The sequence below is a fragment of the Eutrigla gurnardus genome, assembly GCF_963514095.1.
Source record: "Eutrigla gurnardus genome assembly, chromosome: 13".
NCBI lineage: Eukaryota > Metazoa > Chordata > Actinopteri > Perciformes > Triglidae > Eutrigla > Eutrigla gurnardus.
In genome coordinates this window covers 9,995,646-10,015,342 of record NC_139936.1, presented here as the reverse complement: position 1 = coordinate 10,015,342, position 19,697 = coordinate 9,995,646, and the positions used below count along the sequence as shown (strand labels likewise).

Genomic DNA, 19,697 nt, shown 5'->3' with positions numbered 1-19,697 from the left:
GGCGAGAGTCACGATTGGCTAAAAGACACGTCAATCGCAAGCAGGGGCGTTTTCAAAGCGACGCCGTATACGCCCTATTTCCGGGTGCAGTTCGATCCGCTGGTTGCTCAAGTTATTCTTGTTTATAAGGTATGGTGATGTTAAAGTGAGTGTTCCTCGGTGCTTGTAAATACACATTTGATATGTTTAACTGTTATTGCATGTAAGACCATATATAATCACGTAGTGTGGATACAAAGCTAAGATACATTAGCACCGACAGTGGTCGTCTTTGGCGCCTTGGCTACTTCCCACAACACTTCGTGAAAGAGGTCCCCCCCCCATTCATTTCAGGTAACCTCTATATCAACTTGAACAGCAACCCTTTTCTAATATTATTCAGTTAATGTTTTTTGTTATTGTGTCGCGTGCCATCCCTGCCTGCATTTTCTCACTCAACCTCTCTTTCTATCTCCTCCACAGTACCCACACGTGACCATCTGCAGAGCCCCAAGGCTTATCAAAGATGATGAGCCCACAGAAAACAATTCTCCCGTGCTTTTGTATCGTAATAAACGTATCTTTCCGGTCGATAAATCACCAGAAGATTTGGTGTCGAGTGGTTCTAGGGATATAAGGGAGATAAGATAGAAGTTCCCTTTAAACCCCCAGGGATTGCAGGGTGTTGTGCAATAAATTAAAAGTAACATGTGAACAACGTCACTTGTATACTGAAAACCTTACTCTCCCAAATATGTCATTGCTAATATGTAATCCAGATTAGAGTAATTGCTGATAAATGAAGCTGAATATGAATAAAGAAATTGTCTTCATGTGCTAACAGGTAACAGTGCAGTAATTATCAGGAAGGGGCCTAAGTCAAATGCATATGAAGGATGGCCCCTGAGATCCAGGCGGTGGCACGCGCTACTCAATCCTGGCTGCAGTCCTCCTGGCACGTCCAGGTGCCCTTTGCCTGGTTGGAAGCCTGCGTGGGATGGCTGCAGGAAGAGGCAGGAGGAGCAGGTCTTAGGTCACAGCAGCAAATCAACCAACAGGTAGGCAGGAATGTCTGAATGTCTCACTGCCGCTGAATGCAACATTATCACAGTCTAGACTTTGCTATGGAATGATTTAATTGCAGGACTTGGGTCATGTGACAAAAGGTTCTCTCCAGTGTAGTTGACCCCTGCCCAACTGATACTTTGACTGGTTTTGGTCCAGTGTTAATGGAGAGCTGATCATGTCTGTTTCCAGTATCCTTGGTGTTCTCCCACAGATATCTGGAGATACAAAAAAAAAATGAATCTGAAATTTTCAAATATTTTTGGCCACGAAACAAAGATGCAGTGCACAGAAGGCACAACTCCCTGAACCTTGGAGCAGACAAGCATCAAAAAACCGAGGTCATGATCAGCCATTCTACTGAAGAGCAAGGATGGCAAGATCATGCTACAGTGCGCGACTGTGGAGTGAAAGAGCACCTCCTGAGCCTGACAAATCCTGGTTTCTGTTGCATCATTCTGTCAACAGCATGAATTCATCCTTATGTCAGCTGTACCAGCTGGTGGTGGCTCCATGCGGGGCATGCTTTCCTGTATCACTTGTACCCCACAGTGTAAGTTAATATTGTTGCTGAACCGCTGCATCGCTCTGTGGCCAAAATCTCTTTCTTTTTACAAAACATTGAGGTAATGCTTAATTTCTCAAGGCACAGATCGTCTCCTAGTGGATCCCGGAACATGACATGATATCAGCTCATTCAAGTGCTTTGCTCTTTTAATGTATCATACCTTGATGACCATTTATGTCATAGAAGTTATTGGAACTCATGCCACAGAATGCAAAGTATTCAAAAGTTACTCTGACTTTGGTGGGAAATGAACTTGCTGTGAACGCTTACAGCCTAATCTATCATGTGCGTCACCGCGTGACGTGACATTTAAGGTTCTGGACCAGTGGCTGTTGACAGACCTGAGGGACCTGGGCCACCCTGTTCTCCCTGAAGGGCTCTCTCAGGCCCACAAGACTGAACTCAGAGGCACCTTTTGTATCCAGGTACCGACTTGTTGATCATTTATTTCTCACTTCATTTTTACTCTCATGTTTATTGTCAGATTGTATGTTGGGGACAATGCCCATTACTCATTAGATACATTATAACTAGTGGCCTAGAAGGCTTACTTTATCCAGATATTAAAAGGCACCCTTTACAAATCCAATAAAGCAATGTTAAAAGATGTATTAACAGCATGGTGAGGATAAAATATGCACCTACAATGGAGCACAGGTGAAAAGGAGGGGGAGGGGCATAAACCTCACTGGTTACAACAGCACACACAAGCAAAATCATGTAACAGTGGAAAAAGCCGTCGCCGACGGACGTTAAGAAAAGAAATGATCAGAATGTTCCTGTTGCATTTTAATGGAGCTGCCAGGTTACAATGTGATTTGTGGTTGGTGTTTGCTTTGGTTTTGGATCTTATAAATAGATAGGCTTCATAATAAAGCAGTCTAAATAATTCTCATTTTCTTTATCACGATGTACGATACAGATTACAACTCAATTAAACAATTCTAGACAAACTCGACAAAATCACACAGCAAGAGTCAATCTAGTTGTATAATTCATGGACAGTACAAGCAGAATCCATATTATTAGCACCACTGGATTTCAGATTTTCTTGAGCTAGAAACCAGCTGGAAACCCAGAGACCAAGTCATTAAATGAAAATTGGTTCCGGAGGTGCAAAGATGGGAGCTACAGGATGCCTGTTCCACCCACAATTAAGTGGGGATATTCATGTACTGTATATCACTCATACTGTTATGAGAGTATATATTTTTTCATTTCAATAGATATTTAAGAAATGCATATGCAGGGGAAAGCCAACATGATCAAAGGTCCTACTCTGTTTCAGGTTGATTCCTTACTGGACATCAGCCAGCCTGCGTACAGTCAGTTGCAGAAGTTGAGGGGCTCAGATTGTGCAAACGACGAGGTGTCTGCTGTCACACAGGCCACCCAGAGGCCCTGGGAAGCCAGACCAACCCGCATGCTGCTATTACAGGTAAGAGCCATGTATGAAATAAAGTAGATGTGAAAAAAATCTCCCTTGAATTTTGATGTTGACCACAAGCCTTAAAAGAACAGAATATGTGATATAAGTCATCCACCTCGCAACTAAGACAACCTCATAGTTGTGACATCCCTGTCATGAAAACATTGTCCAGGAGTTGCATTATTATTGTATTGTTCATAAAAAAAATTTGTAATCACAAAAAATATTACCAGTACGTACAATTTTACTCAACTAACTGTAGAATCTATCTTATTGTGCTTGGTTGGGTAGAATAATGTTGAATTCTACATCCTACCTGAATCTGAGTGGACAGGTACAATCAGTGGGAGCATATGGAAGGGTAAATTGCTGGAATATAAGGTGCAGACAGACTGTAATTTTCACCTTAAATAATACACTTGTCACTGCTCTGCGGTTTCTCAAGAATAGTGCTGGTGTTGCTTAGAAACGTTGCAATGGCTTTTTTCCTTTTTTTCTTTGACTGTTTCTGAGAAGTCTCACAATTCTAGGAGTCATGGGATGCAAATACCCATGACAGCTACATGTACTGGAATCACTGTCAAAAGGCAGGTTAATGAAGTCAATGTCTTCACATAAATGAGCTTTGACCAGCTCTACAATTTGAAATGTCTCCACCAGCCAGCGTATACTTACGTATTCAGTACAGTGGCAGCTTAATGCCACGGGTAAAAATGTATAGAACTACTTTAATGCTGTTTGTCCTCCGACCTTGAGAATTTCCAAACACAGTTTTGAGAAACAAGGCTTTGGCAGCAATGATGTTTAGGCTTCTGTAATAATAGTCTGCAATCATTTCACATACGTTTTCCTGTTCAAAAACACCGTCTCTGTTGTACAGGTGACAGACGGAGTTCAGAACTTGGAGGCCATGGAATATCAGCCAATCCCTGCACTCAGCACAGCTCTCAGGTTAAGAATCTATCTTGGAAACACTTAACTGCATTGTTAACCACTACTTCTTTCACATCTTTCCAGAATGTAAGCAAAGTTAATAAACACATCACGGCTACATCACTGGCAGCTTCAAGATATCCAAAATTAAGGAATCAAAATAGATTTGCTGCAACGTTTGTGCCATATTTTAAGGAACAATACTGTATGTTAATTTGGGATTGTTGACGCTCGTTACCCTTCAGGCCTGGTGTGAAGCTGCAGCTGCAGGGGCAGATGGTTTGCAGACTTGGGATGCTTCTCTTGGGGCCGTCCAACATCAAGGTCCTGGGTGGTGAAGTGGAGGACCTGGTGGAGAGGAGTAACCAGGTGGGTTTCTATCATCTATCAACAGCAGATTTAAGACAATATATGTTTATGGTATGTAATCCTTTTAAAAATGACTATTTGGACCGAATCACATGTTGATTCATTTTTCATTTGATGACGTTATGGGCTGTCACTATGTGAAGTGAAGATCGATACATAATCCCACCTGTTACACGGCAGTGTATAGCATGCGATAATGAGGGTGGTATGTTTCTATTCGATGACAGGGCAAGGTGCTGTGTCGGACGCTGGGACTTCCTGAGGAGCAGCAGGAGGCCCCACCAGTACCACAACAAGGTATATACTATTTAATTCAACAACTTCATATGAAATAAGGCCTGTATAAGAATGGATGTCTTATTCCTCAGCTTAAACTATCCATTTTATAATTGGACATAATATTTTTGGTCTCCCTTCAGGAAACCAGGAAGTGGAGGACCTGGAGCTAGATGATGCCGAGTTGTTGGCCAGTCTGGAGGCCCAGGAGGAGGTGGAAAGGGTTCAGGTTGGGCCTGTTAGAGACAGTGGCTACATGACAATCAGTGAGAGCTCCACTCGGTACTCGAGAAGGTCCTCCGATAGGAGCCTCGTCTCCACAGCCTCATCCAGGTGGGTGGTTAACACTGACATTTTGATGCTCCTCAGTGTTCACCGTCGGCCAAATGTACCTTGACATTTTGAATTCTAGCGTAATGTTTGTCTTCAGCAAAAAAATACCAGCATTTATCTTTAGCCTACTTTGGGAAGCAGCCTACAGCCTATGGACACATATTTTATATAATGTTTGTCAATGTTGCTGCTGCCTTTATCTCCGCACGCTGTCACCAATTATGCCAGAATTTCCTGCACAGTCAAAAACGAATGAGAAAAAGTGACCACATAATTAGATCATTTTGATTTCAATCAACCACAAAGGCATTTCACTAATTATGATATAAAATGCAAAACAAGCTGGCTGGTGTTAAATTATGACTGCAGGCTGTTATCAAAGATAAGACCTAACAGTTTGTGTTATATCGGTCTTTTCTTGGTTCCCTTGTTTCGTGGCATTATCTTTTTGTTCCAAAACGACTTGAACCTGGAAAAAATATTCTGACTGGGGCTGTTAAAAGAAAGGGGGGGATGGGTATACATCTGGCACAATGGACCCACACACACTGTCAAAAACATCTGCTAGTTTAACTCGGCCCACAATTTTTGTCTGGTCTCTTTCAGAAATGAAGCCTTAGCCCACTCTTACAGATCAGTCCAAGGTCATCACCACGGTAACCAACAAGAGGACTCTGACCTCTTGATTCAACAAGAGGTCCCAGATCACAACATGGCGGACGAAGACTTTCCTGATGAAGACTTTGACGATCTTCCCCTGGATGAGTTGGACAGTGTGATTTTTCAAGAAAGCACAAGTGTTCCTATGCAGGACTCTGGGTCTCCGCCTGGTTCGAGCAAGCCCACATCCATCACACAGAAAAGGGACTATCAAGGCTGTACGAAAGGAGCTGGAGGGCAGGTCTCTTCCCCAGCTGCAGCTTCAGAGCCATCACATGCATTAGACTCTGTTACTAACGATATGGATGATTTCATGGATGAAGAAATGGACTGCTTTCTTGCAGAGGTAATAACTGAAGGGCCAAATCAACTCCCTGTTCAACAAGGGCCTAGTAGAGACAGAGAGAACTCCACCAACAAAACAGAAGCTCCAGGCTCCAGTCATAGACTCACCAGCGCCTCTTCAAGTAGTGTAACCGAGAGCTCACACAACACACCTCGGGGGCAAAATGATACCTCAAGCACTGCAGTATTTGATAGGCTATCTGCTAAAATAGATCCACAGAGTGACAGCTCAGTCCCTGCTCTCACTCTGACCTCTCCACCTTTTACATATCTGTGCCTGCTAGACGAGATGGTGTCCAAATCACAACCTCACACCACAGAGATCCGTGTCAAAGCTTTCATTGTTACTCTCTTGGGGAAACTGAGCAGCAGCAACGGCCTTTGGTGCATCCGCGCCACCATATCCGACGGAACCGGTTACCTGGACGTGGAGCTGTCCGACGACGTTTTGACCGGCCTGCTGGGCTTCTCGGTGGCAGGAAAGGCGGCCCTGAAGCGGGACCCGGTCCGGAGGGGTGAGCTGGACAGTGGGATGAGGAGGTGTCAGGAAGAGCTGGTGGACATGTGCTGTGTTATGACCATCGCGCTTGAACCAGGTGCCAGGAAAGCCGTGGTGACCAAGGCGGACCCCATCAGCGAAAAAGTATTCCAGGAGCTGGAGCAGAGGGTGAGAGATAGGAGAAAATAGGCCGAGGAGTGGCTGAGGGGAAGTGGGCGATAATGAGAAAATTACACGCAGCGGAGAAGTATATTGCCTTTAAGCGGAGATGAAAAATTGCAAATATAAGCATCACCTTAAACATTCTTCCTCTTGTTATAAATACTAAGGTTATTTTGCGTAGATTTCTTAACCTCCAACCTGCCTTCCTGCTTTAGATTTGGAGAACAGAATGTGTGAACGAGATGTCTGTAATTCATACTCTGATTGTTGTAATGAATTGCCAGCCTTTGCATTCGTTCAGTACATCCATTACGTCTGCCTGAAAAATTATTGGGCAGCGTGGGTCTTTAATACACTCCCCAGAAGAAAATGAGAGGAAAGGGAGATAAAGGAGAGGCCATGATTTTTGATTATTTCTATTCATTATAGAGCGTCATCTCTGTTTTTGTCTTTGATATATATATATATATATATATATATATATATATATATATATATATCCCAAATGTCATGTTTTGTCAGTATTTACTGTGTATTGAAATACAATAGTTCTGAAGGTTTTATCATGTTCTTTCTTTCTCTTTGAATAATAAAACATTCTTAAAGTAAGAGCTTGCTGCTAATTTTATCTTTTCATTTCTCCAAATCAAATGAGTATTATATTCATCATGAAATATAATATACATGGTAGCAGTGTTTCATTAGGTTCGTAATTGCTTTATCAAATGCACCTTTGGGATATGCACTGTTATAGCATCGTGGTAATTAGAAGTAGGTCTGCGGTATAATATGGTCTTGTAGCTCTTTAGGTGGCAGAAATGTCTCTTTAAGATGAGATCCCAGCTATTTGTATTTCTCAAATTGATTTGCATACTGTTGCCATTATACAATATAATAAGGTGTTGGCTTGAGGACACAGGTACCGCAGAGAATGTATGTAAGTACGCCTGTGTGTTCGTGCAGGACTCGTGGTTCAGGTAGCTGGTCTCGGTTCATTATGGGCTAATCAGGTTGAGCATCTAAATCAGGACCCTGCTATGCATGTCGATAACCTGTTATGTGCTAATGAGGCTGGATACGACGGAAGAGGGGGAGAGAAGCAACCCATAGGGAGACACAAGTGGAATAAATATTGGGTGATGGAGTAAATGAGACGAGGGGAGTGCTGTCTCAGTGATACTGCGGTCAAACCTCTGTGTACAGGATATTGTGTGTATTCAACGGTTAATTAATCAGGTGGAAATATGGTGAGCACCAAGCTGTGTGTACCTTTGACAAAATTATGAGAAAATAGATTATATGCATTTCCTTTCTTCATTTTTAAGTCATGTTAAACGCAAGAAAGAGAAATTACTTTATGGGAAAGAAGAGAATTCAGGGTCCATCCTTGAGTTTCCTGCTATTATATGAAAGTACCATTAAAGAGCTGTTATTGATTAAGTTGCTTCAGTGCAAATTGTGTAAAAAAACAGCTATGATGGTTTGTTCATCTATAATGTAGGCCTATTAAAAGATTTGAAGATAAGATGTATTAGAATAAGGTATAAAGGTCAATTAACATGAAGAAGTACAATTGAGATTTTAAAAAGGAATGTTGTTGTGATTGTAATTCATTTGCTAAAGAAGAACAATAGGTTTGATCAATAGTGGTTAAATAGACCTTGAGATTAAACTGTTATTTTGCTCTTCAAAGTTCAAGAATTAACTTTAATCATCAACTTTTAAATTTCTGTGTACAACAAGGTCTTAAAGTGCTCAGAAACAATGGGGGGAAACAGACAAATTCTATCTGCTGATGAAGATCATGTGATTTAGCTTAAGTCAGCTCAAGGCCTTGGGGTAAGATTAATAAACAAATGAGAAAATTCAGATAAAGTCAAGAAATATTGATGAAAATGTACATTTACTGATACTACTTAAGTAAGTAGTATCAAGTAGTATTATTTCTATATTCATATGAGTTTGAGTTACTCTTTTCTTTGGATATTAAGTTTTTACATTGAAATCATATGAGTTTATATAATATAATATAATAATAATAATGTATAATTTATCATAATGCGAGATTGGGTGCATTTTCATTGCGTCTCAACGTGGCGACGCTTGACCAGCAGTTTATAGCTAACATGGATGTAAAAAGAGAAGTGGATACAATACGAAGGCGGTGCCCGGTTCATTCCTACAAACTGCTCATGGTGCATGAAGCAAGGAAAGTTCTGAGTTTTAAATTCAGATTAAAATATTCTCATATCTTTCAGAGATCGTTGGCCCATAGAGCAAGCACACTATAGCATTTCCCCTGATCCTGCTTCCCAGCAGTCACTCCCAGCTCGTTCTCAGACTCATTTGCATGAATGTAGGAAGGTAAATAACATTTGACAACATTTAGGACCTACTTACATAACCTAAATAAGTGCTATTCAACTGTTCACATTGGAAGATTTACTTATCTAATAACATAATATATATTTTCCAAATGTAAGTGCATGTATTTATGGGCACATCACTTGAATTTTAATTGTAATTCCATTGTTTGGCCACTCTGTAAAATCTGATAAAGAGGCCGATTTGCCTCGCTCGTTTTATTTTTTACATTTTAGATGTATTTTTCTGATGACCTCTGTAAATATCCAATGTAATACTTTTTCTGTAACAGAGGTTTGTTTGTTACCTCGGTGAAGAATCCAAGTGCTTCTTCCGCCACTGCTAAATATAGCCTTTTAGGCAGTACATTACCGGGATGGAAGTGGATGGGGAACAAAAACAGTACAGAGGACACAGACCAAACATTCACAGCAGGAATTCCTTTCGCAGAGCTCTTTTATGAAGCTTGTGGCCTTCATCATTTCCTTCTAAATGTATTGCATGTGCTCTGGGTCTTTAAAAGTCTTTAAAAGGGGTCCATTGAAAAGCTGGGCTGCACTGTCATGTGAGGAAATTAAAATGTTTGAGTCTTTAAAAGTTTGTCATGCAGCAGCACATTATAAATGACACATTTCAAAAGCAGCATGAGAAAGTGCTTGACCGCCCTAGATTTCCATTTGCAATATTATTTTCTCGACGTTAGTCTACCACTTCTGTCTCAGTCCGGAGAGGTAGCAGGGAGGGGGGGAATATGCTTTTTCATTTCCCCGTGAGTTTGGAAGTACCTTTCCAAATTACAGATAGCATGCGGTTGGAGGAGACTGAGACAGGAGGAACAGAGTGCACACATTGGAAACAGAGCACTGTGCTAATTTCTCTAATGTTCATATACAGCTGCACTGTACCTCTTTGGTCATTACAAATATCAATGAAAAAAGTACATCGAGCAATTCTAATACGCCTCCTGCTGCAGCAGATGTACTTTTCATTGCTCTACATTTAGTAATGAAAAATCCACTTAGACAGCTCAACCTCTCTTTTAGGCCTCCATCAAAATGAGCAAATGGTTTCTCTTCATGGCAAAAACATACTCTTGTGTGTGTGTGTGTGTGTGTGTGTGTGTGTGTGTGTGTGTGTGTGTGTGTGTGTGTGTGTGTGTGTGTGTGTATGTTTGTGTGTGTGTGTGTGTGTGTGTGTGTGTGTGTGTGTGTGTGTGCTGATGCTTGAGAATGTGAATCATTAAAGGAATAGAAAATGACGAGGAACTCAATCAATGAAGTACCTTCATACTTTGTTTTGGCTCATCTGGATGGACGGAGGGGACTATTATTGTGATTTTAAAATAATTAGAAGAAAGGACCCATCTAATGCTCATAGCGCAAGTTTTCAGGTTTTTATGAAAATGTGTTTTATCTTAGCTGACAAAAGTTTTTGGTGTCATGGGTATGCTATATTAAAGTGCAGTGGAGATGGTATTGTCTCAACATAAAAATAACTATGATATAAGATCCTGTTTCTTAAGGCCAGCCTACAGCCATCAAATACGGACATTTACCCCTAACTAAAGTTGTCAGATAAATGTAGGAGAGAATAAAGTATAGCATAAATTTGAAATACTCCAGAAAAGCACGCCAACCTCCAAACCTCACTACATTTTAAATACAATGTTTGAGTAGATGTACCTAGTGAATTTCCACCACTGCAGGTCTTATAAAACCATCAAAAGAGCAGCAGGGGATGCTTTAGCAGTTGGAGTTCTTGAGATGATGAGATGGTGCTGCAGCGGCTGAGCGAGCGGTGTAGAGAAGGCCACAGTTTGGTTTTGATCTTTGAGTCGGGGGACCGCCTTGAATATGGCCGTCAAAGGTTTAGGATCAATTTGCCACATGGATTTGAAAGAGCATCGAGAACCCACTGCAACAGGGTGCCTGGATCAGCTCCGCATATTAAAGGAGAGATTGATAAGTTTTCAAATCTGTCTTAAAGCAATAGTCAGGTGCCCATATGATCTCATGTGATATCATTCCTCTCACTTATACTGGCCTTTAAAATATCAACTTTAATCCCTAAAAGGACAACATAAGTAAGACATATTGTTGAATGCATCATCTCTCATTGATGGAAAATGCAGAAATAAAGCCGTTTGATGTAATGTATGAGATATGAAAAAGACGGTAATGATTTAAAAGATGTAATCTCGCAATTAACGAGAAACAATTAATTGGGTCTCCGACCTACTGATGGTGAATGATGGTTAACTCGACTTAATGGGAAAGCCCATTATGGCTCAGTGAGGCGATTCTGAAAGAGTGCAGACAAATGATTGACAGGCCCACAATACAGCCGGCCTCTCCTCCTCTCCTCTCCTACTGCCAAGGCATTACCACCATTTGGATATGAAGCAGGATGTACTTGAACAGCGGGACTTAAAAGAAAAGAAAGCAAAGGTACCCTATAAAGAGACCAATGGGAGATTTTGCTGTGACAGGGAAGAGAATGGATCGCTCCCCCCACTTGTCCTTTCTTTCTCCACAGAGACGAGGCAGCCTGACAAGCTGGCCATTAGTAAGGTAATTGGACAAGCTGTGCAGAGTGCTTTCGCTGCACCCTTACACCTCTTAAACATCATGAAGCCTTATTCTTTCCCCTAGTTAATATTAAGAGAATATGCAGGGGCTGGAAAAGACGACGGACAAACAGGCACACGACAGCCGGCGTATCAAACATGTCGTCGGGGTCAACGTGGCTCTTTGAACTCCAAAGAGTCGTCAGCGGGTCAGAGTCCACACCCTGTTGCCTGAATTCTTAGTATGTTTTATTTATAAAGGTGATAAGTTGATCTCTCGGTGAAAGCATTGCATGCATATTTGTCGTTTGGGTGTTCATTTATGTAGTATTATTTACCTGTTGGGGTGTGTGTGTGTGTGTGCGAGAGAGTTAATGCCTTTAATTCATGAGGCAAGATAAGATATGAAAGGTCACCATCAGGAAACCATTCGGGACAAGAAGGAATTAGAGGGAAATGAATCCACCTGAAGAGATTTGGAGGTATGAAAGAGAGAATACTTACTCTGAATGCCGAGCTATAAAAACAACAACGAAAAGTTCATGTTTTCCTGCCTGAGAAGGATGTCTAAGTACATTTTACGCACAGACAGGACAGAAAAGTAAAGGTTGACATGACAGACATCAGTGTGAATCTGAATGAGACACACACACACACACACGCAGATTGAAAGGGTGTTTGGGAACTGCCTGTGTTGTTGCCGTAGAAAAAATCCAATTCTAAAACTATTTTTTGACAGAATTGCTTTTTTTTTTTAAATGGTAAAATGACTACTGTATTTTGTTGCTGTGTTAAAAAATATTAATAATGCTTGCTGCACCTTACCAGATTATGATGAGTGCAGAGATTGAATTATTAGCAAACAGCAGAATCAAAACATCTAAAAATAACAAATACATTCAGAGGATTTTAACTGTGATGAGGCATGGCTCAGATGTTGCATCTACAGTTTATAGTGTGTGCATGCATCTTATTAAGCATGTTCCTTGTAACGATCTATCATTTTTTTATACGTCTTCAAGTATTTCCATTTAAACCGACCTTTACTCCGTTATCATACTTCAGCACCATCAGAAGTGGCAGCTGCACTAGAAGGTCAACCTGGCAGACACTGTGAACAATCAGATGGATTTCTTCATTTTACTTGGTCACTTAAAGCCCTCACCTCAAGTAAAAAAAAAAAGGTTTTACTTATTGTTCCTTCACCTGGATGTTTGACCTTCACAGTGCAGAGTTTGACACTAGGCTGCTTTCACATTCATCTGCTGCAGGGGAAATGTTTCTCTGTGCTCGTTTTAAACCTCAGATTAACAGCCTCTGACTGACAAATATGTTGTACCATATGACTATCCAACAAACTATCCAATAAAGGCAAAAACTACCACAAAAAAAAAATCAAACAAACCTGGAATTGTAATATTAATAAATTAAGAGTAAATTAAAAATGATAAACAGTCATGTTTTTAATTGATGTCTGTGACTGAAGCTGGCAGAAGGAATAGATAACTTCACTAAGCCTATACTAAAGGTTTAGCAAATGTATGTTTCAGTCACTATGCTGTAAATACAATAGCGTCCTGGGAGCAGAAACCCAAAGCCAGGGTGGATATATGTTGACCGGTTTACACTAATACAGAAATAAGGATTCTCTTAGGGCATGGCTTTGTTGTCAAAGGGGTCTTGTTGCTATGCCAACATGTTTCTATACAGGGAGTAACATGAAAAGGTGTGAGAAACTCAACAATTTGATTTTTTTTTTTTTTACATGGGACTCAACAGTAGGGGGCTAATGTTACCTATTGTTGGGACTGTTTTTTTCATCTAATTTCTTTTGTTGTTTCTTATAAGGTAAATGAAACAGAGGTTATGTGTGCAGCATGTTTTATTTAATGGTTTATTTACTATAAATAGTTATGCTCCCTCTCTCCGTCCGTCCCCCCCCCCTCTCTCTCTCAGCTGCAGCACTTGGGGGAAGAGCAGGCGTATGTTGTCTCAGAAGGAAACATTACATACAAATTATACAAACAATCAAAATTTCCCATTTATTTATGCACACTCACTCACACACAGACGAGAAACAAGTCTTAGATGTCTATGGGGACATTATCAGGTCTTATTAATGGACCCGATCAGAAATGGTTCAGCTGGCCGCTAACTGTTGCTCGTCCATTAGAATACATTATCACACTCTCCATGTTTGTTTTTCTATTGACGTCAATGCAAATTAATTGTATTTCATTGGGAATGTTAGAAAATGTAAATCTTGTATTTAGTGGTTAGGTAATTTTTCCTTTTCCTGTTTACTTTGAATCAGCAGCAAACAAGGAGGATGCAAGTTTCCTCGGTTTCTGCTCGTCTGTTTTCTTAAAGTTTCAAGCAAACCTGAGACTAAAATGAATAACAATTCAAATTAAAAGGACATGCATCGACACTGTAACCTGCAATTTGCTTTTGTAAACTTTACAGTCTCTACATTCATTTGCGGCCGTTTTATCGTTTTGCAGCTCCTTAAAATCACCTCATGGTGGAACATGCTTTCAAGCTACTCAATTCAATCATCTGTTACTGAAGAAAACTGAGAAGCCTCTCACGCTGAAATTCAATTTGATGGGCCTAAATACAAGAGCGGATGAGGGGGAAAGGAGTAAAGAGGAGAATGAAGAGGGGAGAGGGAGGAAATTAAAAGGCAATATAACAAGGATAGACGGATGGGGGGATGGGGTGACGAAGCTAGGAAGAGGCTGAAGGAGAAATGCGAGGATGAGGATTCATGCGGAAACAAAGAGGAGAAGTCCTAATTGTACCATGAATATACTTAAATTGTCATCTATTTCTATTATTCATCTCTGTTTTTGATTGTAAAGCAATGTGTGACCATAAGTGTACAAGTGAATTGAGATTGATTGATAGGTTGTTTGGAGAAAGTACAAAATAGGAAATCTGAAGCCACAATGTGTTTAAATGACCCGCTGACAAAGCCCAAATTAAATGGAAAACGCTTCAATCACAAGCGTCAGTTTCACACAGATAGATGTCTAAATCTATCATCTGTTACACAAAGATGTTGAAGTTGGACTAATTCATCATGATTTTTGGTGAAATTTTGAAAACACAAGCAGCAGCTTCCATTAAACCATATTTCACTGCGAAGATTGTACTAAACTATAAAATATGTAGCATGAAATCCCAGTGGAGCGCAGACCAGCAGCGGAGCTGAGGTGCTGTGGGTTCTTAATGTGGCAGGGCTCAGCACTAATTCATGCTCGGGATATTTTCAAACAATCTCTTCACTCATGTATATTTCCAACGGGTTACTGGGATGTCTAAAAAATAATCTCCTTTCGTATTGTGCACCCCACAACACATGGAAATCCACAAATTACAAGACTTCTTTCTTGGCATTTGGTGCCACTGATGTGTCACTCTCTTAGCCTCCTTCAGCTGTAAATTAGCAATTAATCATTACAGGCTTTTAAAAAAAAATGATAACTTTTTTATTTAGAGCGAGGACAGTGTGCCCCATGACATCAACACTCCACTTCCATTACCACTTTCAAATCTCACTTGAAAACGTATCTACAGGTATTCAGACAAGCCTACTCCCTTTAATTCAGTTGCTCCTTGTACACTGACTTTGAGTGTTTAGAAAATAAATAAAAAAAAATATTATTATTATTAAATTTATCTTAATTTGACAGATTTATTTAAATATCTCTCTGCATATTCATTACCTGGTCATCCCGTTTGCTGTCAGTGCAGCTCATGTTAAGTTGTGCAGCACGCCAAGGATGATTCCAGGCCGATCCAATGAACTCCGCCTCGGCCCTTGAAACAGGCCTGATGCACACTTACAGCTAAGATGCATCCCCTCTTTGCAAGAAGGTTCTAATGCATCCTCAAGGGCCCTCCACCTGCTCTCCGCTGTTTCGGTAACCATGGAGATGTGTCTAATTCAGCACAGAGTTAAATAAGTACATATTCAGAAGGACAGTAAAATATAAACTCTTGTCGGAGGGCATGAACAGATAGCATGAAATAAAGGGACGAGACGTGGTGCTTTGATAAGCTTTTAAAACTCACATCCTTCCCTACCAGAAAAAAAAAAAAAAAAGGAGAAAAGGTTGGTGCCAGCTTTAGTATCTTTATGGAGGGACACTAAATGGGAGCCGAATTGGTGGAAAGATGGACAGAAGAGCCGGCTGAGGGATGGTACAAATGTAAAGGCTGAATAGAGTAAAAAAATTAAACAGCACTTGATATTCTTTGGGGCCCGTGGCCATTAGGGGAGCAGCATGCTCTCTAGATTAGAGTAATGAGGAGTTTGGTACCCAGCTAGCTATGTGAAATAAGCACAGAAGGAAGGAGGGGAGTGTAGGATCAAGACAGAAAACACGTGATTCTTAGTGACGGCGAAAATCACCCTGATTTTAATCACAAATATATAATTGCCTCTATAGGTTCAGGAACAGTCCTCTGATGAGTTTGTGTGCGGAATACATTTGAAACACTCAGGTTTTCAAAGGCTCAGGGGGGTAAACAGAGCCGGGAGGGGTGTCAATGAGAAGAGAAAGAGAGAGAGAGAGAGACAGAGAGAGAGAGAGAGATATGTGAATCACACACTGCTGCTCTGATCCCAGCATGTGTCCATCTCTGTCCCAGCCAGACCCCCCGCCTGGCCTCCAGGGAAGATATCTGTGTGTGTGTGTGTGTGTGTGTGTGTGTGTGTGTGTGTGTGTGTGTGTGTGTGTGTGTGTGTGACTGACAGAGAAAGAGTGTGCATTGGTCAGCAAGCGTATGCATGTTGGTGTGTTTTTTTGTGCGTGGTGCATGTGTGTGCACTCTCCCAGCAGGGGTGAAAGTACATGGGAAGAAGGGCAGAGGTTTTTCTCAGAAGCCCGACACAAACGGGTGTTGTTGAAGGCATTATTTGCGAGAACAAACGGCAAAACACACTCTTGACTCCCGCTCTCCCACACTCCTGAATGCAACCGGACACAAAAGAGGCGCCGTTTTCGTGCCCGGTCGGGACAAGATGCCCCTTCAAAGTCCTGGAAGATAATTCAAAGGGGAGCTGTCCAACAAAAACAACGTGCAGCATCAGATGTTTAATGGGGCCGCATAATGTTGGTGTTTCGCAGATTCTCATTCTTTTTCTCCCTCTCTCAATATCTTGATCAGTTCAACATGTTCACAAAACAGTAACATCTAATTCACGTTCCCACTCTAATGGGCAGCAAAAAGACGGCTAATGAGAACACAAATAAGAAGCCCACTGTTGTGATGTCAGGGGAGATACAAAAAAAAACAAAAAAAACATACTGCTCCCTCTTGTATTTACAAATGTTCAATACACAATACATATAAAGCCTGTTAGCTTAGCATAGGAACTGAAATGGTGAAACAGCTAGCCTGGCTGTGTCCAATGGTAACACATTTGCCTACACGCCTCTAGAGCTCACTAATCAACACGTTATATCAAGACTAGGACCAGTTGCCAGGCAACCAGTGGAGACTCCAGGTAGTTTCTGGTCCTGGCCAGGAAATAGTACCACACAATTACCGATTAAACGGTGACATTTTTTCTTTGAGATAACACGTGTTTATTAGTGAGCTCCTCAAGACGCTGGTGGATTGTGTTACGACGGAGCCAGGTCACCTGCTTCCCTCTCTTTCCAGCCTTTATGCTAAGCTAAGCTAACTGGGTGCTGGCTCCAGCACAGGCAGGGGAGTGGTATTGATGTTTTTCCTTAACATAGTCTCACTACCAACATTGTGTCATTAGGATAACATCAACGGTCATCTCGTCCCAAACCTAACAAAGTGGTTTTGTTGCCCAAACTTCCTGTGCAGTTTATTTTGAAAAGACACCGTGCATGTAACGAGTGGACCTGCCACGCCCAAGACGAATGCTGGAGGGGTTTGAAGAGTAGGGCTACTGACTCGAACAAGTGTACTTCCCAAAATTTGGAAGTATTCCTCTAAATGTTTACATTTTGAAAAGCATGAGATCCAGCGAGGATCAGGGTGGAAGTAAGCTGTGACCTTGAACAGTGAAGACAAAAGCAAATCACTCAGAGATCAGTCTGACTATTAAATACATAAATGAGAAGTAAGTATAACAGGTATTTCTGGCGTTTGCATTATCTCCCTTAATTTGTTTGTTTTCCTGGGTGCTCCACTTTCCTCCTACAGACAAGCCGGATAGGTGAATTAACTCTAAATGCCACGACACTTTGTATTTCTTTGTATCTATTGCACTTTTTCTTTTTCTTAACAGTAACTTTACAAATTAAGATTTTGAACATACAAAACCGATACAAGCTTTCTTTAAAAATAAGATGCTTTGTTGTATACAAGCATGTACAAGAAATGCTGAGTCGATTAATCCGCTTTTTGAGTGACGGAAAAGTAATTGGCAACTATTAATAATGTCTCATTTTGCAGAAGAAAATGCCAAACATTTCATGATCCAGCTTCTCAAATGGGAGGATTTGCAACTTTCCTTTTTACCGAAAATAACAGTCAGTTGATTAAGAGAGAAGAAACAGTAGATTCATCCATAATGAAAATAATTATTAGTGTCAGTTGCATAAAAACAAAGCTAAACTTATCTCCAACCAGCTACTATAATTCTGCTAATAATTATAACTATAGAATAAATAAAAGTTTAACATGTTTAGTATATTTTCTATACTATATTCGTATACTTCAACATATGTATTAATTTACATTTACATTTTTTGGGGGAAATAAAATGCACATACAGCCCCTAGAGAGTCTTGAATTTCTGTTCTGTTGTTTGAATTATTCATGCAGCCTATCAATACATCAAATCAATAGAGACATATTTTGAGTAAACATTAATGTGCTCGCCTACAGTAGCACCATATCTACAGTAAAATCTGAACGTCTGGAAAAGACATATCACATATAAACAGGGACATTAATAAAGCATCAGCAGTGTTGCCTTAACAGCTTCTTTAGTTTCTCTAAATACACTTTAAATGCATATTTATAGCCAATGAAAAAGTGCCAAGGTTTTGTTCTTCTGCATAGGTTTCTTTATAAATTACGTTAATTTGACTAACTACGTTTGTGGGTAATTTGCTGATGAGGAACATGCCTCTCCACTGTTCAACACAGTTAATGCAGCGGAGCGTCTATCTGTCGACACACATTTGTCAGGGATTCTCCTGTTTAATTTCTCACTCTGCAACGAGGCACGTCCATGTAATTATGTGTCAACGAGCAATTAAAGCATCAATTAAAGCTTGTTAGGCAGAAAGTATATCACGCAGAACAGTGATTAGGCACAATAGGTTACATAAATGTTTGTTTAGCTTAATAATGTTGCCATAAGATGATCATCCGTCCGTCTCTGTCCTTTTCCCAAGCTTTTACCATCTCTGTCTTTTCTAATCATCTTTCTAAGTGCCTCTGTGAAACTACAGTTTCAATCAATCAATCTTGTTTTCTATCAATCCCCGACACATCTCCATATGCCATATCCTTCATCCTAGCGGCCTCCCTCCCCCTCCGTTCCTCTCCCTTTGTGTGCTCTTTGGAGTGCTGGTGGATGACAACTTCATCTCCATCATTCAGTTTCTCTCTCCTCCTCTTCATCCCCCTCTCCTTCTCTTGGAGTGGTGCTACATGACAATCCAATATCCCCCCCCAGTCTCAGCCTCCTCACATTCACCCTGTCATTTTCCCTTTTTTCTCCCCTGCATCTCTGCGTTTCCTGCTTTCACTCCAACTAACCACCTTTATCTTTCCTCCCATCAGCGTACGTCCGCTTTGCTGCTGCAGTAAAAGCAACACTCACATATAATAAAAACATGGAGATATGATTTGACAACCAGTGTTTGCACACACACAAGCAAACATTTAATATGTTTAAACATGACGTTTTCAAGATAGCAAGTGTCCAAAAATACATATAAACTCTGTATATCCCTGGTTAACATACATAAGGTATTTTTCCAGAATGAAATATCAGTGTGAACGTCATTCTCCATTTGATATTTGCTAATTGTCGTATTTAACATTTGGATTACAATGGCACATTCAGAGCAGCTGAATGTTCAGTTCTGTTTTAGTAAAACTTAAAGTTGTGTTTTTGTACTACTTCCGTTAAACCTTCTTATTC

General features: G+C 40.6%; 1 protein-coding gene across 3 annotated transcripts; it reads left to right on the top strand.

The window, feature by feature from the left end:
* Positions 1-21: 21 nt before the first annotated feature.
* Positions 22-7,219, top strand: rmi1 (RMI1, RecQ mediated genome instability 1, homolog). 3 transcript variants are annotated; one of them, XM_084024495.1, is made up of 9 exons: positions 22-333; positions 463-1,037; positions 1,927-2,037; positions 2,901-3,050; positions 3,922-3,992; positions 4,220-4,343; positions 4,571-4,640; positions 4,763-4,952; positions 5,559-7,219. In XM_084024495.1, exons 2-9 carry the CDS (start codon positions 876-878, stop codon positions 6,643-6,645), a joined length of 1,965 nt encoding a protein of 654 aa, XP_083880621.1. In that variant the 5' UTR covers positions 22-333; positions 463-875; the 3' UTR covers positions 6,646-7,219. The 3 variants fall into 3 exon arrangements, with proteins under 3 accessions (XP_083880621.1, XP_083880623.1, XP_083880622.1); XM_084024497.1 differs by having other exon boundaries at positions 50-145; positions 824-1,037; XM_084024496.1 differs by having other exon boundaries at positions 66-129; positions 824-1,037.
* The last annotated feature ends 12,478 nt before the right edge of the window (positions 7,220-19,697 follow it).

Excerpts from the sequence above, each read along its gene's own strand:
- rmi1 (XM_084024495.1), top strand. The coding sequence starts at position 876 with ATGGCCCCTGAGATCCAGGCGGTGGCACGCGCTACTCAATCCTGGCTG. Across the intron at positions 4,344-4,570 it reads TGGTGGAGAGGAGTAACCAG|GGCAAGGTGCTGTGTCGGAC; the intron begins GTGGGTTTCTAT and ends ATTCGATGACAG. Across the intron at positions 4,953-5,558 it reads GTCTCCACAGCCTCATCCAG|AAATGAAGCCTTAGCCCACT; the intron begins GTGGGTGGTTAA and ends GGTCTCTTTCAG.